This window comes from Bombus terrestris, chromosome 6 (genome assembly GCF_910591885.1).
Source record: "Bombus terrestris chromosome 6, iyBomTerr1.2, whole genome shotgun sequence".
NCBI classification, from domain to species: Eukaryota; Metazoa; Arthropoda; class Insecta; order Hymenoptera; family Apidae; genus Bombus; species Bombus terrestris.
The window spans coordinates 16612658-16638157 of NC_063274.1; the positions used below are offsets into that span (position 1 = coordinate 16612658).

Consider the following 25500-nt stretch of genomic DNA (forward strand, 5'->3'; position numbering starts at 1 on the left):
GATTTTTAATACCATGTATTCCCTTTTTCTGTTACAACTTAAAATTTTGATGTGCGTTTTGTTTTTTAATATATGTTTAAGTACAATTAATACACGCAAAAAATATACAAACATATTAAACATTTAAGTTAAAGAGAATTGTTTTTATTTTATGTAACAGCAAAAAGTTTAAAAAATATATATTTATATTTGTTTTAGTAATATATTTTATATATCAGTTACAATTTATTTAAAGTAAGTAAAACCAAACAGTACTTAATTCTTTTATTATTATTTAAAAGATAGAGTAGTTTGTGTATTAATGATATTTGAATATAATTGTTAACGTGAAATATTATACACAATTTTTTTAAAGATTATATTTATTATATTTTTGTAATTATAGTGGTAGATACAAATAATGAAAATGTTTCAGGAACAAAGATGATACGTTACATACATTCTAGTCAAGAAATTCAAGTAATGGATATTTGAAGCGTATGATATTTAATATAAAATGTTAGCTTCAATCATAGCTTTTAAAGGAAAGGTTTGTAAGGTTCGTAGAACTACTAATTTGTGAAATACTACAAAAAATATTTTAATAAAACACGATTCTCAAGATATAATTATTTATTATTCATAAAATAATTACCAATTAAATATTTCAGAATTCCAGCTTTTAATATTTTTACTAACATATTATTTGACATAATATTACTATACATATATTTAGAATTCATATTCCACACATGCATGTATATGTAAATTTACTTTCTGCATATGTACATATATGTAATCAAGTAATGTAAAATGTAATGTAAATATAAATGTGAAAGTTATATCAAACATACAATCCTTTTAGCTTTATAGAATCATTTTACAAAATAAATTTAGATATATTTCATTCTAATATTGGCAGGTTCTACTTGTATGTGTATTACTATTAAATATGCATAATGATATATATGTATATGTCTATATACAATTAAGCTTGAAATACTCATAAAAAGAATATAAATATAAAAATAAAGTTCACATATTTGTGCTCTTAAGCGTTATTTCTTTCGAATTCACTGAATCCAGTGTAATTTAAAATTGTCGTCAGAACGTATGTACACTTACATTAGTTGAAGCTTTTAAATTTTTACATAAACATTATTTGCCAGCAAATAACAGCATTTGTTAATTGATCCATTGTAATAATAATTTTCCTAAATGTGTACTACAATAGATTAAATAATTAGAATAACTTCAGATTTCTGGTGGTGGACCATACATTGGATTTAATTGTTGCGTACAGCGTATAAATGTAGCACGACGTGGGAGTTCACGTAACCGTTCAGCTCCCGTATATGTGCATGCAGAACGCAAACCACCTAATATATCTAATATAGTATTTTCCACTGGTCCTTTATAAGGCACTTCCACAGTTTTACCTTCTGATGATCTAAAAAGGTTTAAAGAATAAAATTAAGAATATAATTTACTTTAAAATTATAATTCTATCCGTATACCAACCTATATTCAGCAACACCAGCATGCTTCTTCATTGCTGTGCTTGAAGCCATACCATAAAAAAGTTTATATTTTTTGCCATTTTTTTCTATACAATCACCTCCGCATTCATCATGTCCCGCAAACATACCACCTGCCATTACAAAATCTGCTCCAGCACCAAAAGCTTTTGCTAAATCACCTGGACAAGTACAACCACCATCCTAAAACAAAATACATTTGTTAATAATTCACATAAAATTATATTCATACAAAGATTATTATATATACAAACACAGTATACTGTTATTTACAGAAATAATATGTCCTTTTAAACCATGAGCCGCATCTGCACATTCAATTACAGCACTTAGCTGTGGATAGCCTACACCAGTTTTCATTCGTGTAGTACACACAGATCCAGGGCCAATTCCAACTTTTACTATATCAGCTCCAGATAATATTAATTCTTCTACCATCTCACCAGTAACTACATTTCCTGCCTACAATAGCAGCAATAAATCTTTAATTTCAAATACAAGATCTAAATTAGTGGTAAAAAATTTAATTCCTGTTGTTTTTTCTTTAAAAATTATAACATAGTTACTTACAATTATTGTGTGATTAGGAAACTCAGCCCTCACTTTTCTAACATATTCAACAAAATGTTGAGAATAACCATTAGCTACGTCTAAACAAATAAAAGATAATTCTGGTACAGCTGTCAAGATATTTGACAACCGTTCAAAGTCTTCTTTCCCTGTGCCAGAGCTGGCAGCTACATATTTAAGATTTTCTGCATTTTCAGAAGCAAAATCCTTCCATTCTTCCACCGAATAATATTTATGAATGGTAGTAAATAGACCGTACTAAAAATGTAATAAAAGGAATATGAAGACATCAAATTTGTTCATATTCTGTGATTCTACAATATAACATTATACATTTATTAATCATAATAATAATAATTTTTACTATAAGAATCAGTTTTATTGCAGCACAATAAAGAATAAACATTTGGAACATACCTTTGATAAAGCTTTAGCCATTTCAAATGTTCCTACTGTATCCATATTTGAAGCGATTATAGGTATTCCCTTGTAAGTTTGTTTCGAATTACGAAATGTAATTTCTGTAAATAAATCAACCTAGAATTGTAAGGTATTTCATTCATTAATATTGAATAAGAAATTAATAATTTGAAATAATATTAATAAATGCTCATAAAGAATGAGATATATAAATACACATGTTCTTGACTATGTATTAAGTTGCAAATATATACATTTTTTATAATTATGATATTAAATTTATTATCCGTTAATAGTAAGTTTTAATAAACAGAAATAATATGAAAATTTAATAAGTAGAAATTTCAATAATATTCTTATGTTCATGAAAAACACTTTTATTATACATATTAAAAAAAAAGTGCCTTTTTACATATTAATTACGAAAAGTTTGTATTATTATAATTTTACATTCTAGGAACTATACATGGAACTTGATTAAAACTTTAAAAAAAAAGGATGAAAAAATGTAGCCTTGTCTGCCAATCTTAATAAAATTTATATAAGTATTACTTACTTCAGATCTGCTCTTTAACGTACTCCTTTTTGGGCGTAATAAAACATCTTTAAAATCTAATTTAATATCGTTTATAATATTAGGCATTTTTTAAAACAATTAGTTCCTCAATCACTTTTAGCACACGACTTCAATCCAGTCCTGTCGAGGGCTAATGATTATATGTATGTGAATGTGACTGTAGTTTCGCACTGATCGCTGATCTCCTTAAATGTGTTTAACAGTCGTTGACTATGTGTTAGTAATTGAACATATCATTCGTTTAACACGTACAAATAGTAAGGCTTACCAATAAGATTGCAAGATATATGTATTGCAGTATTAATTAAACCAGATTAAACTTTACAAGATAACCAATAGCAAAAACAAAATTTACGTATATAATTCAATATACTTTATGATATTTATTTACTTTTAGGTAACTTTATTGCATAGTTCTTTATTAATATTATAAGTTTTCAATTTTTATACTATTTTATTTGATATATTTATTTATTTATCTTTTACTTACTTCAATTGTAAGAGTAAGTAAAAAGAATAATTTTATTACAGCCTTAATATTTACGTTTTAACTGATGCTATTATTTTTTTGTCATAAGCTAATTTATTACTGCATCAACATTTCTGTTGCTAGGCATATTAATAAAAATTCTTCAGGAAGCAGTTAGATACAGGATACAGAGTTATTCGTTTAACTCGGAGGAACCCGCGCTCGCGAGAACATTCAAAATGGCAACAGTGCAACATGTAAGTACGCTTACTATTCCAATTATATGTCGCGCGCCATCCATGAGCTGTTGCTAGAAGCATAATTATATGATAGGCGAGAACCAGAGCGGTTTGGATGTATGCGTTATCGCCAAAGGATTAATATCTCGAAATATCTGACGTTACAATTAGGAGAAGACGATCGCTGTTCTCTATACGATAAGGAGAAGCGAGTCTCGCGTTTTCGTCCAATGATTCTATTTAATCTTCGAAATCAAAGCAAGCAATTAGCCGCTTCTGTGTATTCTCTTATTTAGCTTAATGTGCTTACTTGAAATGTAATTCCAATGTAATTATTCATATTTTTATAAACATCATGACCCTTTGCCTATTTCGTTCGATATTTTTTCTTTTTAACGTATTAAATGTATTCTTCTGTTATAACTTACAATTTATTAACCGATGACTTTCTACAAATTGAGTGCTATTATCTGATTATGGATATGATCGCACTGTTGTGAATACATTACATGTAAAAATGAGGAATAAGGAAAGCAAATGTGGTTCACGACAATTCAAGACAATTCAGAGACAATTCACGAAATTCATATCTAGACAGACCACTTTAAAAAAGTAGAAATTAGTTTAACCCTCATATAGCAATGGCTGAATCCGTCGCCTCGAATATGTTGCGACCAAGTTCCATTAGTTGGCAAGCGACGAAAGTTGTTTATGTTATAGCGATGAGAAGTCGAACGTGTCTAAACTAAATTCTAAACAATGCATGTAATATCAGTTTTAGTATTCAATGTAATATCAGAATGTTGTGTTTGAACGGATTCGGACACAACCGCCTGTGTAGTTGATCGTATCGTCCACCTTTCGAGAGTACCATATTTGGTATTATTTTGATCGTAAGAATTTCAACAATTCAATTAAGACGATATTACAACAATAAAATGAAGAATAAGAAATTTTATTTTCTTGTTTCGACGATTTATTAATAATTGTGTCATTGTCGGTGCAGGTTATAGATAACACCAGGAACTATTTATATTACGAAATTATATACGTCGTAAGTTGTAAATCGTAAATATTATCACTGCTGCTCCATGAAATAGATGGCTCAAAGCAATTCTCGTCGTTCCCAGTAATTTGTTCCGGTGATGACGCAATTATTGTTAAATCAACAAAAATAAGAAAAATAAAAGTTTTTATATTTTTTATTTCATTGTTATAGCATTGTTTTGGTTGAATTGTTGAGATTCTTGCGATCAGAATGATACTGAATATTTCTATACCCTCGAACGTAGAACTGCACGGAAGATGATGCCTAGGTCCGTTCAAACACAACATTCTGAGATTTTTAAATCTTAAATATCTTTTAAATTTTAAGTAAATAATAATAATAATTTACAAAATTATTTATATAAAGGTAAATAAAATTCAAGGATATAACTTGTTCAAGAATTATATATTATCATTTAGTTTTATCACACTGCATTTATAATTATATGGAATGATAAATATATATTTGATAAAATTACAAAATGAATTTTTGTTGAATTAAATTTTGATAATTCTTGTTTTATGTTTTGAATATATATAAAAAACTGAACAAGATGAGTAGTAAGAAAATTTTATTCCTTAAAAATTTTGATTCAATTACGCAAAATATGAGATTTCCTGACTAGGCTGCATCATATGTCACAAAATATTAATAAACTAGACAGTAAACTAAATGACATGTATTTTTATGTGGTACTGCTGAAATAGTACTACTTGGAACACATTAGAAACCAATAGTTAACAGAATTTCATACTGGTGGTAGTTAAAACTGGGGCAGTGTAAGGAATGGGGCAGATAAATAATTAATATTTTACATATTTTGAAATTCATCAGTACCATTAGCATTGAGCATAAGTATATTAGGATTTTCCTTCTCAAAGGCAGTTGCATCTCTACCTCCAGGTCGTTCTTCCTGCCCCCATTCACCCAAGGCCCCACACATCACATCTGGTTGATCTCGCAGCTCCTCCTCTTCCTTCTGTGACATTACTAACAATTTATGGTCAAACGTATCACGACGTAGAAATTTATGGCGTAGAAACTTATTTTGAATATGCATTTGACCAGATATAAATTTAATCAACTTTATTGTATTCTACATATTTTCTTATTATGTATTATAATATGAATGAAACACATGCTATCAATCATTAAGTTTATACATATAAGAGTAAAACAAAAAATTAAATACTTCCAGATTATATTATATAAGATTATTGTTTTTCACAAACCTGTTTATCTTCTTGGGCAAATTTGTCAAACATGTTTGCATACAGTTTTTTCTCTTTTACTAATTGTCTTTTGATAAGATTATTGCAAACTCCAATTTGTTTTATAGCTGCTGTATTTTTTGGTTCTATCTTCAAAACTTCTTGGAAGTCTTTAATCGCAATTTCAGGTGATGCTAATGCGAGGTATGCTTGTCCTCTTCTGAATAAAGCTTTCTCATTTTGTGGACTTAATTTCAAAGCTTCATTACATGCATCTTTTGCTTCAACATTTTGCTCTATTTTTAAGTAAGATAAAGCCAAATTTAAATGCGCCGATAAAATAAGGTTATTTCTTTCCGTTTTAAGGTCTCCTTCAAAGCCATCTTCGTATTTCAAAAATGAAGTAACTTTCTTATACATCTTAATTGCTAAGTTATATTTATTTATTTTGAAATAATTTGTTCCCTTTTCTTTGTACACTTTAGCTTGTTCTATTTGTTGATGACTCTTCAAGGACCAAGCCTCTACAGCCTGGAATGTGCATGGAATATGTGAATTAAAAAATAATACAATTAATTTATTATTTTACATATCTTAGTGAAATAATTACTTTTTCAAAGCTTTTTAATTCTACTGTATATTCTACAGTTGCATTTGGTGGAATGTCAAATTCAGGCTTCCCAACATTTTTATATGCATATTTGCTTTTAATTTTTAATTTTGATTTTTCTCCACTTTTAAAGCTCTCCAAAGCCTTTTCTACACCCTCTATAACACCACAATCTTCTCCTTCTCCGAGGGAGAATTGTACATCTCTATCTTCAAATACTTTCCCATTATACATTCCAGTTAAATGTACTGAAAAAGGAACAAGTTTGAGATAGATTATATTCAAAGTAAGAAAAAGTGAAGACATCATACACAATTATATTTACCATTTACTAAAGCTCCTTCTTGTGGAGTAATATAATCTTTTCCTTGTACAATCTGATACCTTTCAATACTACCATTTTTTTCAGGACTTAAATCTTCTCCTTTCCAATCAATCATTTCAATCTAAAAAAAAGTAATATATTTCACAATATTAAATTTTTTATTAATTAAAATTTTAAATATATTATTACTAAAAATTAATATTTTCGTATAACTGTGAAAAATTTGAACCTAATAACTTACTTCAAATTTAAGTGTCGCATTTGAAGGAATTTTAGGTGGACTGCCATTTTTCCCATATGCATATTCAGGAGCACAGGTCAATAGTGCAACTTCGCCCTTTTTCATAGTAGCTACCCCTATATCCCATGCTTTAATTACACTTCCTTTCTTAAGTTCAAATTGAAATGGTTCATTACGATCCTTGCTTGAATCAAACTTTGTTCCATCCATTAAGGTACCAGTATAATGTACTATTACGTTGCTTCCAGGTGATGGAGTTTCATCTCCTATACCTTCCTTAATTATTTCTTTCTGTACACCTCCATCCTTGTTCGGAGATATGTCTACAGCCATTCTAAATTTAAAAAAAGCATAATAAATATCATGTTTCTTATTTAATGTTTTATTTCTATTTACTATTTTATATTATGAGAAATAATAGATTTAGAATTTAGATAGAAACAATGAGCAAGCATAATATAAAACAAAATCTTTTTAAAATTCAATATAAGAGAAAAGTGATACTAATAAGTTAAAAATTAATATTGCCATAGTTCTTAATAAAAATGACAAATTTAATGCAGTTAACTATTATAGGAATAAAAGAAAATGTACAAAAATATACATATTTATTCCAGAGTATAAACGAAAGTATGTACATATGTACATGAAATGTGCAAGAATACTCACTTCTATATCTTTAAATAATATCTTTGTAATAAAATAGTCCTTTACGCAATACTAAAAACACGTTAAAGTAAGGCAGACGATTCTAGAAACTAGAAACAGACTGGTCTGGTCTCGCAGTTCGTTTAAAGTAATCAATTCCATAGAACTTACCAGAAATTCTAAAGCTTCGTTTCCGTATCGATTACCGACTTTTAGTTGCGGTATCTCGATTGTAATATCGATATATTTTATATGAATAGATACGAGTAATTGCGAGTAATACATTTCCTGTGAATTTATGTCTTTATTTATAATAATTAGATTATAAAAATCGTATAAACAAAATATATTTTGTTTATATATTTAACTTTATTTTATGAATAAATTATTTGTAGTTTTACCTAATACAATAACTAGTCTTACGTATTTTATATTACTTTTATTACTACAAATTACATGAAATGTAAAATTAAATATTATGTAATAAAAGTGATATATTATGTTTTATTTACATTATTTATTTTCTTATATAATTTACGTATTTTTTATTAAACGAATACAGAATCTTTATGTCAATTATGTATATTCATAAAAAAAAAAAAATTGAAAAATATAAATCACTTATGACAAAATGTGTATGTATATGTACAATTTACAATTATTTTATATTAAATTAAGAATAGAAATGATAGATCGCTCCTTTTAGTTGCACATAATAATGTAATGAATAAATATAACAAATCGTAAATTAAATCGAGTAGTAAGAAGAAGATTATTTGACACTAATGGAATTTTTAGTAATTATTTTTTCATTCGTTTGATATTTTTTATCGTGCTCTTCTGAAGATTTTGAACTGATTAAAATTATGCAATTTTAACGTAATTAAATTCTACGCTAACTAAATAACATGTATTTTTTAACCATTGTACAAGAGTAATATTAACACAAAACAAAGATAAAAACACGCAATTACTGTAGAAGATTACAGGAAATGTAATCGTACAAATATACTTCTCTGATGGAAGATAAATACTTTAATTGTATTGTACAAGTATAAATACGTAAACATCCAGGTTACAAGAGTTTTTTCCAATTTAAATCTCAGGATGAAGTTATTCAAAATGCACTTGTTTCTTTGTATATTACTTTTCATTGCGGTAAGGCTTTAATAATATTTCCATACTGTATTGCCATTCAATATTATAAATGACTGTAGTACTGAGAGAAGAATTGAAATACTCTTAGATAACTAGAACAATTTATATAAGAGCAAAAGAAACTTATTTTCATTGCATCGTGTATGCATATAAATTTATAAAACTAAAAACTAAAATTGGTGCTGCAATTTATATGAATATGCTGTTGTAGTTTTGATAATTATCATATTGATTCCCGAGAAATTACAAATATGATAATAATATATCGAAATGTAGTTGTTTAAGTATTTTATTCTACTATTGTTTACGTCACTTTTATATATCATCACTCCATCAAAAATTTCACCGGAATGATTTCTATTATTATATAGTGTTTTATAGTATACAGTGGATATTATTATGTATTATTTTTGCATAAAATCATGTTCTTTGATGAATTGAAATTTGCATTACTATTGTTTTTTATTACAAAATATACTGTGGTTAGTTTTTAGGTTCCTCTGTGAAGGTAATTAAGGTAATAAATTTATATCGTTTTACGGTTTTGCTTCGTTCCTGAAACAGTTTATTTGTAATCTTGAGGGCGTTTCATTATCATTGGTGTAATATTTTACTGATACATTCATCAAATGATTACCAAGTATATTAACCAATAACTTTATAATACTTCATAATAAAAATTTAAATTTTATAATTTTTATTGCAAATAACCCTTTTGTTATTCATTCCGTTAATAATTTTGTATACCTTAAAATCATGTGATTATGTAATATAAATAAATATTAACGCTTTTTTAAGTAAGAGTATACGCGTATATTTTAATACATTAATCGATACAACCCATAATATTTTCTAAGCAAATATTGTATTATTTATATCAAAAAATCGTTAGTCTAAAATGTATTTTAATTTTAGTAGTGCGTTGTGTAGCATAGACCTTTTTATTGATAGGCATCCGGAGTTTCTATGAATGTTCGATCTCACTTTGCTTCCCATCATGATGGTAAAGTTGGTTGTCGACGGTTAAATTTTGGAAACGGTGGTAAGTTACATTTGTATAGTAGCAAATATTATCTTTAAATCAATAAATTTCAAAATTCAATATTCACAAATTGCTAATTGTTATTTTTAACAGTTGGTTGATTTGGATATAAAATCATTAAATATAAACAACTATATCAATAAACATTTTAAATCTAAATACTCCTCTTTGAAAATATCAAGTAATTTATTATAAAAGTTTTCCATTACATAATATTTAATTTATTGTACTTATTTGCAGGTAGACAAAGCACCACTACCAGTACCACTCAACAACCTTAACACAGAAAAACTGAGATAAATGGAATAGAAGAAAAAATAAATAACATGATCAAATCAATAAAATATTGTAAAAGAATTATATTTTTTTGTTGAAAGTAACATATATATATATATATATATATATATATATATATATATATATATATATATATATATATATATATATATACTGTTGTTTTTAACACGTAATGAAACAAAAATAAAAAGAAATAGAACATTTCCTTGTAGATAAATTGAACTTACGATAAATGTTATGGTTTTATTATTTGTATACCTCAATGACAGTTTTTTAATTATATTTTTCTTACATTATTAACATGATTATTTATTAATATATCATATATTCTATATGTATAAAACATTAATTACTTTTTTATCTTATATATTAAAAATGTATAAAGGTATTGTATATAAGTAGAGAGGAAATTTTCTCTTTAATACAAGTATATCAAATTATACATATATAGTTCTACGTGTAGAAAATATATTACGGAAATCAATGTTTTATCTTCAAAAGAGAAAAAAAATGATTATGGATAAGTACATGCAAATATAATACATTTAGAGCTACAATACATGTGCAATAATACAACATTATTAATATTATATTAAAAATACATATACACATATAAAGATGACAATATAATTTAAATGAGTTCAAACAACTATAACACATTTCCTTTTTAATTTGATTTAATATCATTGGCAGTGAGATTGAAGTTGTACTTATAAGCTATGAATATTTTCCTTGTTCAACTGACATACCACGTAATTAAGATCTTTTTCCAGTACTAGCATATATGTTCATTTATGCTTTAAAATCTATAAATGTATTTAATCATTTTATGGTTATATGGGCATTACCAAATATTTAATATATATGTATAATATATATATATATATATATAATATAATAAAAACGAATAATTGTAGGTTTGTGTAAATAGCAATTGTAATTTGTATAAATATTTGTACATTTTCCATTATTATTAATTTTAAAGGGAAGTTCCTCTTCTTTAGATAATTTGGTTTATAATGTATTCCTATACTTACTTTTACAAAATATCTATATGCAAATTTATCCAAAGAAAATTATCCTATTACAAGCAACATAAACTGTTACATTTAAAGCAGTTTGTAGTATACAGAACATTGCTTTTAGAATTATATCTTTAAATCAATTTTTTTCAATTTTAGTAACATTTATTAATATTATATGTAATTTATTTACATTTTTTGATATGGTTTATGCACAATTATTATTGAACATCAGATTGCATTATCAAACTTATCTAGTTTAAACAAAAATTGTTAAGTTTATCTAATGTACCTAACAACAATGTTCATTGCCATAAATTTTAGTGAAATGTAATATTTGAATTGTCATAAGAGACCAATTATCACTTATCCATTACAGCTGATTCTTTTCTATCACAGTATTTTGTATAATTTTTAGTCCATTGATTGATATATAAGGTTAAAACAATATAAAAATGATTTAAATCTTTATATATTTTAAAAAATTTAAGTCTAATAACTTTAGCAGGAAAATTAAAGATAATTTGATTTGCTGAGAACAGAAAAAAAGAAATATAATATATATTTAATTCTAAATTGAAATTTCTCATAATATACAAAGTGAATAAAAATAAAACTAATAGTTGAAATAATAATTATGAGTATAGAAGTGCATTCTTTTTTTTATACGTTTCTTCATAAGGTTTTACATTACTCTAACATGTATTTTACAAAATATCATAAAGTAATCTTACAAAATAAATAACATATATGAAAATTTTTCAGGCTAAGAAAAGCAATATTTATTACATATTCATTTAAAATATAAATGAATTTAATATACTAAGCACTTTTTTAAAATCTTATCTATTGCACATATATGACTTATTTTTTTAATAAATGAGTTAGGTCTTTATTTTGTTTCTGAAGCATAATATCTGTCTTTTCTGCTTTATCTGTTATGTTGTCGATCAAGTCATTTTGTAGATCTATTTCTTCCGACAGTCCTATTGCTAAACCTTTCAATCTAGCTAATGAACCACTCATTTCATCTAAATTTTGTTCTAATACTTTGCTCACATTATTGCTTAAAGAACTTGTTTCTATATCATTATCTAAGCCATGTAATTTTAATGCTGGACTTGTACTAGCTATGTTAGTCTGTACTTGTTCTAACGAATTAGATAGAGCAGGAGATGTCATAGATTCAGAGCTAGAAGATTCTGATAATATAGTTGACGGTATTGGTGCATCCATTGATTTACCACTGAGGTAATTTTTAAGGCTTCCAAACACACTTTTTATTCCTTGGATATGTTTTTGACTAAACCTTAATGTGCTATTAATATCATCCAATCTTTTCTCTGTTCTTTCTAATTGTTCTCTCTGTCTAATGAGTTCCTGAAATAAAACAATTAATATATAGCTATATACATATATGTAGTGAAATATATTAAAGAGAACATGCAATAAATAAATATTTTGTTCATATTGTATAACAAATTTGACATTTTAATATATTTTGTATAATTCATAAATTAATTTGTATATTTAGATAAATTAAATATTAGATTTAAATGCAGTAGTTTCCTTATAATAACAAATTATCTCTTTTATACTAAAAACAACTTAACATAGTAAATAAAAAATGGGCAAACAGGATTTACCAAATAAACATTATATAAATATTTCAAGAAATACATCTAAATAATTATTATAGTAAGACATAAAAAACAACATATTTAATAGTGACAAATTTTTAGAATCACCTCTGCAGTAGCAGCTCCAATCTGCTCGGAATCTCTTAAAAGCGAAATAGACCTTTTTGTTGATTGTATTGTACGTTCTTCTATTTCCTTTTTTCGTTGCAATAATTGTTGACGTTTTTGTTCGAGGCCATTGTCAAAATTATTATACTGATTGTAAGTCGTAAGACCAGATCTTGGTGGTGCACTTTTTAGAAAAGTTTCGTCGTCTATATCATCCTCGAGAGAGAAGAACGGATTTTTTGGATCACTCAAATAATTTTGGCTTGCCATATTTGCAGCGTATCGCGCACTTAATAATATTGTCTTTAAATCTGCTTCAAACTCTGGTTAAATCGTCCGATACAGTGACATTCATAGACACAAGGCACGTAAAATCTTATACTGTGGGCTAAGTCTGAAACTATGTTATAGATGGCAGTCTACATGTAAATGTATATGTATCGCAGGCCATTTTCAAATGTTTTAATAGTAAATCAAAGTTTATACATTTTTTCTAAGAATTCGAATTATAATCCTGCTATCTTTCTGAAAAATAACTACCCTTTTTTCTTAAAAGGTATACTTTGAATTATTTTTAAACCTTAACTTAACTTATCTTAAATTAGATATAATAAAAAATATATTGCATATAGTTCCATTTAAAATTGAGAAATGAAATCATCATGAATCATAAACTATATCTAATGTAGACCACAATCATATAAGTAGATTTGGACATTCCTATGCTGAAAGCATAGAAGGAACCGTCTAAAAACTGAGTCATGAAAAATCAACATAGAAAATAAGAAAGTTCTCGTTCTGCGCATGCGTGACTTGCTATGAATGTCTCAAACAAAGGCAGACACTCTACTTATCTCCGTTTCGCAAACACGATAACTTTATTGTTTTCCATGTTAATTTTTCATGATGCAATTTTTGGACCGTTGTCCCTAGCGAGTATCGAGACATATTTATACTATAACCGTGGTGTAGTCATTTTATTAAACTTTGTATTATGTCTCACGGTAAGGCAATGAGAGTAGATATGTTATGTATCGTCGCTATAGAGCATAAAAACAGAGTGGGCAAGCCACATGTTACCGTGTAAGTGGATGCAACATAAGAATAAAAACAGAAGGTTGCATGCGTGCACGCTGACCTGTTCGTTGATCGCTGTAACATTTACATATTTACTGCACAAATGTGCAGGCGTTATTAGGCAAAGAAACAAGAGATCTCTCCCTATGCAGAGTTCTTTCTCTATTCCTATGTTGTTTTTCTGTTCTCGTACTGAGAGCGCTTCAGTTATCGCTTTCATGCCCTCCATCTTTATATCTTTAAAAATCGTTGCAGTTTTGTGGCGCCCCATAGCATTAATTTTAGGAACGTTATATATAAGTATAGTGTGAATTCTGATGCGGTGAAATAAATGTATGTGGTATGAATTATATAGCAGTATAGCAGAGGCAATGAACGGAGTAATATTGATAATAAATTCATTAAGTGTCATAATTTCCCATTACCACTAATAACTATTTAGAATAATTCGTTACTTTACACGTTTATCGTCATTATCAGTTTGCCTATATTGCCAGTACAATCTACACTTAGATAATGTACAATTGTATTTACTTATTCACAACATATACACATTTATAATAAACTTCCGTTTATCATTTACGTATTTGTGTACTTGTCTCGGTATCCCTTTTTCCGATCGAGTGCGATGTAACGAAAGAAGAAGATATTGTTAAGTGACATTCAAATGAACCGATAAAAAGTTTGATGGCCTTGACATTCTAGTAAATAATGCTGGAGTTGCTTGTGTCACACCTATTATCGGTAAAATATTTATTAATATCAATCTATGATGCTTTACGAATATGCTTGCATTTGTATTTTCTTTTCTTGTAATCCTTTTTCTTCTCAAGTATTGTCAGTAATCATGAGTTATACAATTATTGTACAAAATATGTAAAATGGATACAATAATCTAGATTTATTTAATGCCTGTTATTTGGTGCTGGATGGTTGGATAACATTCTTATTCAGGATTTTCCTGTACCGAACTACTATCTGTTGTAGCTCTCGTTGGACAAATAGTGTTGACCGTTAGCTGAGAAGACAGTTATGTGGAAAATTTCAAGAAATCAGTTTAGCTTTGTCTATACAGAATTATTTTGCTTGATTAAATTAATCTTGATGTCATCGGTTTACTGTTGAAGGCATATCATAGTACGAGGAAGGAGTATTTATATACATTTACATTAAAACATAAGCATTATAACATGTGTTTAGTTAGACCAGAAATTCAAATATACAAATAAAACAAATAGGAACCTTTTATTTTGCAAGATATGTGACTTTCAGTTGTTAAAAACTCTAAGTGGTATTTGTTCTTACAAATCGTTACCTATTAATTATCACTGATATTTTACTGATGATTTACTAACAGTTGCTTTGCAATTTCGAAACATAGGTCTATATTAATCAGGTTTTGATCGAGACTTTCTTCTTCTAAATTAGCAAAATTCATCACATAAAAAAGTAGTTACATGTATTTAAGAAATATCTGTACAGTTTTTACGAAAATGAAATCTGATAGAAAAAAATTGTGCTCGATATTTTCGACTGATGCTTTCAGATCTAATTTATATTTTGTTTCCAGATCTTTGCCTCCCTACAATATTTACTATTTTAGAATAATGATGCTGTTCTAATCATTATTTTTAAATGTGAATGTTACAAATGTCAAATATTACATAAATAATACAGTTTTACTCGCGAAATTGAAGTCATCTTATCTAAACGTTGATTCTTACATGTCCCAACTGTTATATTTAATTACTCTTACTAATAATACCTTGGATATATAATAATATACATAGATACATTTCTGTTTGTAATAACTAATCGTAAATATTCTGTTACAGACTTAAAAACCGAAGAATACCGTAGAGTCATTGATACCAACTTAATAGCACCAGCAATTCTAGCACGAGAAGCTATAAAATCTATGAAAAAGCGCAACGCTTGCGGCCATATAATTAATATCTCCAGGTAACTCCATGTATTACATAAGAATATATTTCCTCCGTATTTTATAGATGGTAGTGTTAGTTAAATATATTTGTGGAAAATGCCGATGAATCTATCGTTCCGTTTGTCCTCTCAAATCTTCATCTTTTATTTACAAACGGAGAAAACAAAAGCAAAACATATAACTTTTATATCGAACACTACAAAATAAGAGAACTGTTTTTCAGAATGTATTCGTTTTATTCTAAACTAAGCTTGAATTAAATTCATGCAATACTTCGTTCAACATATTACTAGAATTATTAAAAAAGTTATTACAGGCATATCAGACACCAAGAAAAAAGAGAGAAGTGTATCTTTAATACATTATAAGGCCGGAATAAATAAAGAATATTTGCATGTCTCGCAGATATAAATTGATTTATCGAATTATGATTAATTATAAATTAAGAACTTAAAAACGTTTCATTAAAATCCATGATAGGGGTGTTTTCCTACAAATTAAACCATACTGTTTCCAATTATACTAATTTTGCACAGACAGCTTGATTAAATTATTACATTTTCAAATATAATTCATATTTATAGCGTAGCCGGATTACATCTTGAAGCTATAGCCATACCGATCGGCATGTACGGTCCTAGTAAATACACGTGGCCAAGCTGAACATCAAAATCACGGTAACAGCTCGTTATTTACATATGTATAGTATATCATTTAATGCCATTGTTTGTCCATACAGAAATACAAGAAAATGAAAATTTACAAAGATGTGGGAATATTTAAAATCTAAATTTAACAGATGGCGTTGATATACAGGGTGGTTGGTAACTGGGAGTACAAGCGGAAAGGGAGTGATTCTACGCGAAAAAAGAGGTCGAAAATATAGAATAAAAATTTTTCGTTTGAGACTTTGTTTTCGAGAAAATCGCCGAGGGTCATTCTGCTCTTTGAATAACATGTCTGTCAGGATGTCGACGATTGGGATACCGGTGTCTGTAATGATTACTGTCTGTTTTAATGTCCACTGTTTACAGGTGCTAAGTGGTAACTAACTGTTGTAACTCCTACATTGTTTGCATTTAACAATTGACGGTCTGAAGTTACAAAGGTCAAATATACAGCTATGTTATTCCAAAGAGACAAACCGAATAGAAGAACAATATGCGTATAAGATGTTTGTAATTCGATTTACAAATCATCGTCTTAACCTTTGTCTGCTACTGTAAATGTCAGAATAAGTTGAGGGATATCTTGGTAAATATTCGATTAACATTATATATTTAGGTTATTTCCACTATTACGTTATTATGTTTTATGTAAAAAAACGGAAGAATCATGAGTGCGATTTTGAATCTTCAATGCAAAATGATAAAAGTAGAATGTTTGGAGAAATAAAACATTCTACACTTTATTAAACCAATTGTCCTATTTGATAAATGAGAAAAATTCGGAAAAGGACGTTTTATTTTTCATTCTAAATTAAATATTATCTTGTTATGCAAAAAGCGCGCACAGTAGGCTTAGCCTACATATACATTAAGACTGAAACTCATACATTTTACGACGTGTTACGTCATCGTAGTTTTTAGATTGGTATTGGTTTCCAAAGTTTAAATTTTGAAAAAGTATGTTAATTGCCAGGTCTCACCCAGTGGAAGTAGCTACATACTACACCTACTCGAACTCCCAAATCCACACATCTTCCATTATGCTTTTATTTACCGTTTCGATTTTATTTGAATACTGTTGTTTTTGCTAAGTTTTCCCTTCTTTTCTTTTTTTTTCATTGAGTATATCAGTTGTGTGTTAACTGTGCCCAGTAGTTTTGGATTTTGCTACACGCGTAGTTAGTCAAGAAGTAATAAAATTCACGATTTAATGAATTAATATTAAACTTTTGAAGCTTGACATTCTTACACACACTTTTTCGTATTGGCGTCCAGCTGTTCGCGGAATCGTTCAAAGATCGCCTATCAGAGACGACCTTGATTCTTGAAACTGTTCACGAACGATGATGATAAAATGTACATGTTAAAATACTATCGTGCAAGTGCTTACTTATGTTATATTTAGTTCGGAAATAATATTTATTTTTTTTTGTCGAGATTTTAAACTCTCATAAATATGTTGTAATTGAATGCCTGTAAAATTTAGTGCCTGTAAAATCTAGTACTCTCTATCCATTTCCTCTCCTATGCAAATACCCTTTACAATTTGCTGATGCATTCTATCTTGATATTCTTATGACCTTCGGAGTTTTGTGGAGTTCCGTAACTAATTTTAATAATTTCATGTGTCTTTCTTTGTGATTCCCCGCAGTATGAATTTTGGCGTGGTGAAATGAATGTTTTGAACGAACAAAATTTTGACAACAAATTCATTTATTAAATATCATAATTACCAATTATCATTTATAACTGCTTGTGATAACTCCATTTGTCATGCGCACTTAGATACTACATAATTATACTTATTTATTCACGACATATACTCATGTATAATGATCTGTTGTTTATCGTATACGTATTTGCGTATTTGTCTCGTATTCTTGCGTTGCGTATTCTTGTCAAAGAAAATCTTTCTAACCAAATGGCTCCTTGATTTCCCATCTGATTAGTGAGGAAAACGATAGCCTCTGCAAATTCCTGATTTGGTATGAGGATTGGTAGACGTTACAACTCTCTAATGTCACGCCAGATTTGTCTGTACTTATCCCAACATTATAAAAGCTCCCCGATTTCCTGTCAGGGTCATTTGTGTTATTGTCCAATCCACTAACAGCTCCATGTTCTCGTATGAAGACCGATTGCTCCGTTTCTCCTAGTGACACGCTGATTTCGAATCGAGTTTGTTCGCCAACTTTGAACCCACCTCCTTCGGCTTCTGAATGTTTGCGCCACGAGCGTCTGCACATGACTTCATTCTAGAAGCGCCCTGAGCTCGCCTCAAGTTCATCCTCGCAAACAATAATTCAGAACTTGATATGCGCTCTCTGACCTTGGGAGTATATCTGCTAAAACAATTGCAACCGTATTTCATAAAATACCAATATCATGGTACTCACAGTCTTAGCCTGTAACACTCATATTTATGAATACAAATACGAGTAGAAGTGAAAGCTTAATCAATTGAATACGAAATTTACGATTAGAATTGTTGGATTGCACTGACAGTTACCGAACACCTTGTACAACTAACATCTCTAACCAATCAATTTTACCTTGTCAAATTTCTATTCACTTATTTTCGCGTTTTGCAATTGTCACGTTTGGCGATGACTTTCAAATATCAAGAGTGAATACAACAAGATAAGCATGAGGCACTGGAATAAAATACACTTTATGTTGCAATCTTAATTATAAACTATACCGGAGTCGCATGTACGACACATTACTCTAGATTTTAAGTAAATCTACAATTACAAAGTAACAACAATTTGTACTCGTCCTTCTATTCGATTAAAATAAATAAGAAGAACGCTTGTAACACTAAAACTGCCAAAGTGATCGAAATGTCCAGCTCATAATGATTCATCGCTATCTTATAGCTGTGGTGCTCGATAAGTATTGTAAGTCTCCTTTTGTAACATGACTCAGTTGTTATAAGCAAAAACATGTAACAACCACTTATGTAGAATAGGTTTTCGGGATCTTATGAAATAGAGTGTCATTTTTTGTATTGTATTCTATTTTTTATTTGTTGTCAATATAAATATAAATAAGGCTACAATGAATATAAAGAATACCATAAATGGAGTTATAAAACTAGCCTTTCATTTCGACAAATGTTCCTTATTGAACATCGATAATTGACTAGTGTTTGTAATTAGCAACTGCAGCCGCTGTAGATATCTAGTACGTGTCTTTGCAGTAGATTGCTTTGATTATTTACATCGATTTATCATGACTATTCAACTCGTTGTAGGAGGAAGGGGACTGATTGTATGGAGCTATAGTTATAGCTATGATTTATGTATCCAATGTCTCTAATAAAAAAAGTCGCTATCTGCCTCGGGATTTACATGATCGCATTATCTGTCTCTCTATAATTTGTAACTGAAACATCTTTTTGTATTTTGCATGTTCTGTTTTGAGATATTTAACTAGTTGTATTTGATGAACGAGCCCTGCTAATTGAAGGTCATTACATACACGTTTGTAAGTAATGTAATATATTACGTAAGTACTTACTTGGAACGACATATCATGAGTGAACACTGATTGGTAGAAATCAAGGCCTGTGCGTGGAATTCTTCATATAAAGTAACCCAATGCCTTCCTGCGCAGTTACTTTGCGGTGTGCTAACAAGAACGATGAATCGTTGGACCGGTAAAGTAGCAGTTGTGACTGGCTCGAGCGGAGGAATCGGTCTCGCGATATCGAAAGCTCTGGCTAGCCATGGCATTAAAATTGTTGGTTTGGGAAGAAGAATAGACAAGCTTCAGGATATTACAGCAGAAATTGGAAAGGATAAATTTTTCCCGATCGAGTGCGATGTAACGAAAGAAGAAGATATTCTTAAGGTGTTCAAATGGATCGAGGAGAAGTTTGGTCGCCTTGATATTTTAGTGAATAATGCTGGAGTCCTTAGTTCCACACCTATCCTCGGTAAAAATATTTATTCATAACGATATATGGTATTTTACGAATATACTTGGATTTGATTTTTCCTTTTTTTTTGTATTCTTCTTTCTTTTTAAGTATTGCCAGAAATCATAGGTTATATTATTATGCTACAAGTATAAAATGGTTAAATTAATTTAGATTCGTTTATTTCTATCTATGGTAGGAAAGCTTTCGTTGCACAAATAGTGTTGATGTGGAGTTAGTGTCCCAGATTTCTTCAGTATTAACGGGGAAGTCAGTTGTGTGGAAAATTTCAAGAAAATTTCAATTTCGTTAACAGTATAACCGCTCGAGTGATTACAATCATTCCTTTGAATTATCGTGCTTCATTAAATTAATCTTCATGTCACCGGTTTACTGTTGAAGGCGTACCATAGTACGCGGAAGGAGTATTTATATACATTTACATTAAATCATGAGCATTATAACATTTGTTTTGTTAGATCAGAAATTCAAACATACAAATAAAACAAATAGGAACCTTTTATTTTGCAAGATATGTGATTTTCAGTCGTTAAAAACTCTAAGTGGTATTTGTTCTTACAAATCGTTATCTATTAATTATCTCCGATATATTGCTGACGGTTAACACTTATGCTGTGTTAAAAATGATTTACGATATCGGAACTTCGCTGTACATTAGTTATGTTCTGATCGAGATTTTTTTGTTCCAAATTTTTTAAATTCATCAGATAAAAAAGTAGTTACATGTGTTTAAGGAATATCCGAAGAATTTTTAGGAAAATCAAATCTTACACAAAAAAATTATGTTCGCTATTTTCGACTGATCTTTTCAAGTAAAATTGAAATTTTGTTTCCAGATCTTTGCCTCCCTATAATATCTACTATTTCAAAATAATAATGCTTTTCTAGTCATTATTTTAAAATGTGAATGTTACAAATGTCAAATATTACATAAATAATACAGTTTTACTCGCGAAATTGAAGTTATCTTATCTAAACGTTGATTCTTACTTGGTCCAACTGTTATATTTAATTACTCCTACTAATAATAGCTTGGATATATAATAATATTCGTAGATACATTTCTGATTGTAATAACTAATCGTAAATATTTTGTTACAGACTCAAAAACCGAAGATTACCGCAGGGTCATTGATACAAACTTGATAGCTCCAGCAATTTTTGCACGAGAAGCAGTGAATTCTATGAAAAAATGCAACGCTTGCGGTCATATAATTAATATCTCCAGGTAAGTTTATGTTTTACATAATAATATATTTCCTCCGTATTTTATAGATGGTAGTGCTAGTTAAATATATTTGTGGAAAATGCCGATGAATCTATCGTACCCTTTGTCCTCTCAAATCGTAATTGTTTTTTTTTTTTAATCTAAATGAGCAGCTTTTAATTTTTATTCTCAAACGGAGAAAGCAAAAGCAAAACATATGACTTATATATCGAACACTACAAAATAAACTCGATTCGTGGGAATACAATTGTTTGTCTAATATGTTTTTATATGCACATTTTACGTATTTATTGAATTACATATTATTCCTGAAATAATTAAATAATATAAGGACTATCGGTTTTCAAATGGTATTTCATTCTAGAGTAAACTTCAGTCGAATTCATGAAACATTTCGCCTAACATATTATTAGAGTTTTTAGAAAAGTTATAATAGACATATCGGACACCAAGTAAACGGAAAGAAGTTTGTCTTCGATAAAATATAAGGCCGGGATAAATAAAGAATATTTGCATTTCGACTAGATATATTAGGTTGTACCAAAAGTTTCTTTCGTTTTATAAGAAAATAATATTATTTTCATGTGCTGTTCATATGTTCCAATGGAATAGAATAAATGATACATAATTCGACAGAATAATATAAAACAAGAAATGTTGTACATTTATTACTTTTTTATAAAACGAAATAAACTTTTGGGACAGCCTAATAGATTGATTTACCAAACTAAGATTTTATATATAGAATAAATTCATTAATATGTCAATGTGACTATGTATCTCTATATTTTTATATTCCATAATCTCCCCAATCGAAAGAATTTCTATCGATATATGCAAGACATCCGAAATAGATAAAAAACATGAAAACGAGCAAAATATCTGTGCTTTTTTTTCGTAGTTTGTACGTTAGGACGAAGAACTTCAAAAAGTTCCATTAAATTCCATGATTTCGTGAAAATTAAACTATACTGTTTTCCATTATACTAATTTTTCACAGACAGCTTGATTAAATTATTACATTTTTTAATATGAAGCATATTTATAGCATTGCCGGATTACATCTTGAAGCTATAGCCATACCGATCGGCATGTACGGACCTAGTAAATACGGTCTAAGAGCTCTAGGGATAGAACTCCGTCACGAAATAAACGCGGCCAAGCTGAACGTCAAAATCACGGTACATCTCATTATTTACATATGTATAGTATATTATTTAATGCCATCGTTAATCCATACGTACAGTCAAGAAAATGAAAATTTTCGAAGGTGTGGGAACATTTGAAACCTAAATCTAATAGATGGCGTTGATATATAGCGTTGTTATTTCTATAATTAAAATTGGTTCAACGAAATTGTCTATGATTACCCATGTATTAACGTAATTCTGAATAATGAGATATAACCATGCATATATTATAAGAACAAAGAATACTCACATGGTCTTATCTTTATATTTTAATAGAACATCAGCCCCGGAGCTGTGATGACGGATATGATAAAAGGTGTCCAAGATGTCGTGAGCAATAATTTTATATTAAAAGTTGGAGACATTGCCGAAGCAGTGATCTACGCGTTAGGTACACCGGAAACGGTCGAGGTATGTATAGATAAAATACCTATCAACAAAACCTTACATACTGTAACATCTCGTAGTAAGATTATCGCCACACATAGCTTTAATGTCCTTTATATTAATCTCGTTCCCACGTTACAGCATTTGTATTCGTTTTATTTCGTTTCTAATGTAAGATATTGTATACAAAAATATTATTTACTCCGTCGTTATATTAATTCGTATAATTCGTATAACAACTATAGAGCTAGATAATCCTTTTTATACAGTTGATCATTGAATTACCTTCTTTCCTATTGTGGCGGCACCCAACAGATAGCAGTACCCCAGCAGCGACATCTACAGCCAGCAGCTACAATTTTGATGGACAACATTTACACCTCACTATTTTATTGTTTTTTTATTTACTTATGTTCCTTTATTTTACCTATTTGATATTTTCATTTATTTCTTTCTATGCATACAATTTTTATATTTCTTTCTATGATATGTGGAAGTAACCATCTTGTTATTATAGGATGATAGATGATTATTAGATGATAGAATTCCTCCTTTCTCAATTAAGAACATATGTCAATATTACGTGAACGTTATTATTTTTTCTAGTAATGATTAACTTTAATTGTCATAGAAATACTGTTTGCAGATTCCAGAAATCACGGTAATACCACACGGCACGGGATTTATTTTCCCACAGCGGGATTGACTTACAATTAGTCATTACTTAGATGCTGTAACATGCCGATTTTAACGAACTTCACGCCCGATCACATCATTACATCAATGTACAATGGCGACAAAATCAGTGTGTTACTCCTGCCTTACAAGTATCAGAGTAGTTGAAGACATATTCTGTTAGATATTCAACTAACGTTTTGTATTTACATTATTACTACTATTAGGTTATTACCATTTATACAAAGGAATGTAAGAACCGATGACCTCATCAGAACGATTGTGATTCTTAATGCAATATGATAAAATCAAGATGTATGTATGTATCTTTTATGGAGTAGAACGTTGAACACTCTGTTAAATGGATTATCCTATTTAATAAAGAAATGGATTAGAGAACGGAGCTTTATATTTTTCCCTTTAAATATAAAAAAGTACCTCTTTGTGCGTAAAGTGCGTTCAATAGACATAGTCTACATATATTTATCACATAATTAAAACTGGTGTGTATACATTTTACGATGTCTTACGCTGTTTTTAGTTTGGCATCGTTTTCTACAGATTAATTTCTGGAAACAAATATCAGTTGCCAGTTCTTACCGCGTGAAGTGGCTACGTACGAGACCTTCCCAAAGCCCTAATCCAATCCACTTCCCACTATATTTTTATTTGCCATTTGAATTGTACATAAATGCTGTTACTGTTAACAATGCGCGTTTGTTGAACTTTTTGTTGTTCTTCCCTTTTTTGCATGTATCTGTTGAGTGTTAGCTGTAGTTACCAGTAGTCTTAGATACTTATACCTTATAGTCTGTCATGAAGTAATGAAATAACTATTATTTTTATTTATTTATTATTGCTTAGACGAACTTTCTGTTTTACATCTCTTATATCTATTTTGCTTCTTATATATCTACCTCCCCTCTTATTCACTCTATTATATTGCAGTCCCTTAATTATTCTATTTCTAAAAACTAAGAATTAAAAAAACTAAGAAAACTAAGAACTAATGACTAAAATACTATTGCAACTTTGGGCTTTTGCCTCTTTGCTGAACTTCCTTTTTGTTGTTCCTCCGCGTCTTGTATTGCCCTTCTCTTCTGTATTATTGCTTTTAGTTCTGTTAGTCCTTCTCCAGTCTCATTTAGTGTTTCTTCTATGTCCTTTGGTCCTTCCGTTATTTCACATTCTTCTATTACATATCTCAGGTCTTCTTCTTTCCTTTCTTTCCAGTATTCCCTTGCT

The 25500-nt window shown here is 29.0% G+C and overlaps 5 protein-coding genes and 2 long non-coding RNA genes across 12 annotated transcripts; 3 read left to right on the top strand and 4 right to left on the bottom strand.

Annotated features, from left to right (window-relative positions):
• Positions 1-642: 642 nt before the first annotated feature.
• Positions 643-3202, bottom strand: LOC100643870 (GMP reductase 1). 2 transcript variants are annotated; one of them, XM_012319041.3, is made up of 6 exons: positions 3064-3202; positions 2505-2608; positions 2088-2345; positions 1791-1979; positions 1501-1700; positions 643-1429 (listed from the first exon to the last, which is right to left on the bottom strand). In XM_012319041.3, the coding sequence occupies exons 2-6, from the start codon at positions 2547-2549 to the stop codon at positions 1234-1236; spliced, it is 888 nt and encodes a 295-aa protein (XP_012174431.1). In that variant the 5' UTR covers positions 2550-2608; positions 3064-3202; the 3' UTR covers positions 643-1233. The 2 variants fall into 2 exon arrangements, with proteins under 2 accessions (XP_012174431.1, XP_012174429.1); XM_012319039.2 differs by having other exon boundaries at positions 2505-2624.
• On the top strand, positions 3166-10386 carry LOC125385280. Of its 3 annotated transcripts, none has more exons than XM_048406617.1 (4): positions 3166-3300; positions 3698-3810; positions 9985-10075; positions 10316-10386. In XM_048406617.1, exons 1-4 carry the CDS (start codon positions 3297-3299, stop codon positions 10354-10356), a joined length of 249 nt encoding a protein of 82 aa, XP_048262574.1. In that variant the 5' UTR covers positions 3166-3296; the 3' UTR covers positions 10357-10386. The 3 variants fall into 3 exon arrangements, 2 of the variants coding, with proteins under 2 accessions (XP_048262574.1, XP_048262573.1); XM_048406616.1 differs by having other exon boundaries at positions 3258-3341; XR_007224355.1 differs by lacking the exon at positions 3166-3300 and adding an exon at positions 3323-3481.
• LOC100642713 (peptidyl-prolyl cis-trans isomerase FKBP4) lies at positions 5395-8057 on the bottom strand. Of its 2 annotated transcripts, none has more exons than XM_003402688.4 (6): positions 7897-8057; positions 7228-7561; positions 6987-7107; positions 6662-6909; positions 6073-6582; positions 5395-5819 (listed from the first exon to the last, which is right to left on the bottom strand). In XM_003402688.4, the coding sequence occupies exons 2-6, from the start codon at positions 7558-7560 to the stop codon at positions 5652-5654; spliced, it is 1380 nt and encodes a 459-aa protein (XP_003402736.1). In that variant the 5' UTR covers position 7561; positions 7897-8057; the 3' UTR covers positions 5395-5651. The 2 variants fall into 2 exon arrangements, with proteins under 2 accessions (XP_003402736.1, XP_048262571.1); XM_048406614.1 differs by having other exon boundaries at positions 5395-5830.
• Positions 10387-10935: 549 nt separating the features above from the next.
• LOC100645735 (synaptosomal-associated protein 29) lies at positions 10936-13564 on the bottom strand. Its single transcript, XM_003402712.4, has 2 exons — positions 13143-13564; positions 10936-12774 (listed from the first exon to the last, which is right to left on the bottom strand). The coding sequence occupies exons 1-2, from the start codon at positions 13410-13412 to the stop codon at positions 12259-12261; spliced, it is 786 nt and encodes a 261-aa protein (XP_003402760.1). The 5' UTR covers positions 13413-13564; the 3' UTR covers positions 10936-12258.
• Positions 13565-13968: 404 nt separating this feature from the next.
• Positions 13969-18252, top strand: LOC125385282. Of its 2 annotated transcripts, none has more exons than XR_007224358.1 (4): positions 13969-14225; positions 16055-16181; positions 16749-16841; positions 16904-18252. It is a non-coding gene; the product is annotated as an uncharacterized LOC125385282 (long non-coding RNA). The 2 variants fall into 2 exon arrangements; XR_007224357.1 differs by lacking the exon at positions 13969-14225 and adding an exon at positions 14232-14963.
• A 275-nt stretch (positions 18253-18527) lies between these two features.
• LOC125385281 lies at positions 18528-20488 on the bottom strand. Its single transcript, XR_007224356.1, has 2 exons — positions 20355-20488; positions 18528-19174 (listed from the first exon to the last, which is right to left on the bottom strand). It is a non-coding gene; the product is annotated as an uncharacterized LOC125385281 (long non-coding RNA).
• Positions 20435-24654, top strand: LOC105666830 (farnesol dehydrogenase-like). Its single transcript, XM_048406615.1, has 5 exons — positions 20435-20772; positions 21877-22003; positions 23052-23184; positions 23470-23604; positions 24227-24654. The coding sequence occupies exons 1-5, from the start codon at positions 20478-20480 to the stop codon at positions 24284-24286; spliced, it is 750 nt and encodes a 249-aa protein (XP_048262572.1). The 5' UTR covers positions 20435-20477; the 3' UTR covers positions 24287-24654.
• The last annotated feature ends 846 nt before the right edge of the window (positions 24655-25500 follow it).

What these genes read in the sequence shown, in the direction of transcription:
- LOC125385280 (XM_048406616.1), top strand. Translation starts at nt 3,275, where the DNA reads ATGTGTTTAACAGTCGTTGACTATGTGTTAGTAATTGAACATATCATT. An exon ending in TCGTTTAACACGTACAAATA is followed by an intron (nt 3,342 to 3,697) that starts GTAAGGCTTACC and finishes TTCTGTTGCTAG; the next exon opens with GCATATTAATAAAAATTCTT. An exon ending in GTTAAATTTTGGAAACGGTG is followed by an intron (nt 10,076 to 10,315) that starts GTAAGTTACATT and finishes ACTTATTTGCAG; the next exon opens with GTAGACAAAGCACCACTACC.
- LOC100643870 (XM_012319039.2), bottom strand. Translation starts at nt 3,150, where the DNA reads ATGCCTAATATTATAAACGATATTAAATTAGATTTTAAAGATGTTTTA. An exon ending in TTCCTAATCACACAATAATT is followed by an intron (nt 1,980 to 2,087) that starts GTAAGTAACTAT and finishes CTGCTATTGTAG; the next exon opens with GCAGGAAATGTAGTTACTGG. An exon ending in TAAAAGGACATATTATTTCT is followed by an intron (nt 1,701 to 1,790) that starts GTAAATAACAGT and finishes ATTTTGTTTTAG; the next exon opens with GATGGTGGTTGTACTTGTCC.
- LOC100642713 (XM_003402688.4), bottom strand. Translation starts at nt 7,560, where the DNA reads ATGGCTGTAGACATATCTCCGAACAAGGATGGAGGTGTACAGAAAGAA. An exon ending in ATGCGACACTTAAATTTGAA is followed by an intron (nt 7,108 to 7,227) that starts GTAAGTTATTAG and finishes ACTTTTTTTTAG; the next exon opens with ATTGAAATGATTGATTGGAA. An exon ending in AGAAGGAGCTTTAGTAAATG is followed by an intron (nt 6,910 to 6,986) that starts GTAAATATAATT and finishes TTCCTTTTTCAG; the next exon opens with TACATTTAACTGGAATGTAT.
- LOC100645735 (XM_003402712.4), bottom strand. Translation starts at nt 13,412, where the DNA reads ATGGCAAGCCAAAATTATTTGAGTGATCCAAAAAATCCGTTCTTCTCT. An exon ending in TTGGAGCTGCTACTGCAGAG is followed by an intron (nt 12,775 to 13,142) that starts GTGATTCTAAAA and finishes GTTTTATTTCAG; the next exon opens with GAACTCATTAGACAGAGAGA.
- LOC105666830 (XM_048406615.1), top strand. Translation starts at nt 20,478, where the DNA reads ATGAATCGTTGGACCGGTAAAGTAGCAGTTGTGACTGGCTCGAGCGGA. An exon ending in CATATAATTAATATCTCCAG is followed by an intron (nt 22,004 to 23,051) that starts GTAAGTTTATGT and finishes GCATATTTATAG; the next exon opens with CATTGCCGGATTACATCTTG. An exon ending in AGCTGAACGTCAAAATCACG is followed by an intron (nt 23,185 to 23,469) that starts GTACATCTCATT and finishes ATATTTTAATAG; the next exon opens with AACATCAGCCCCGGAGCTGT.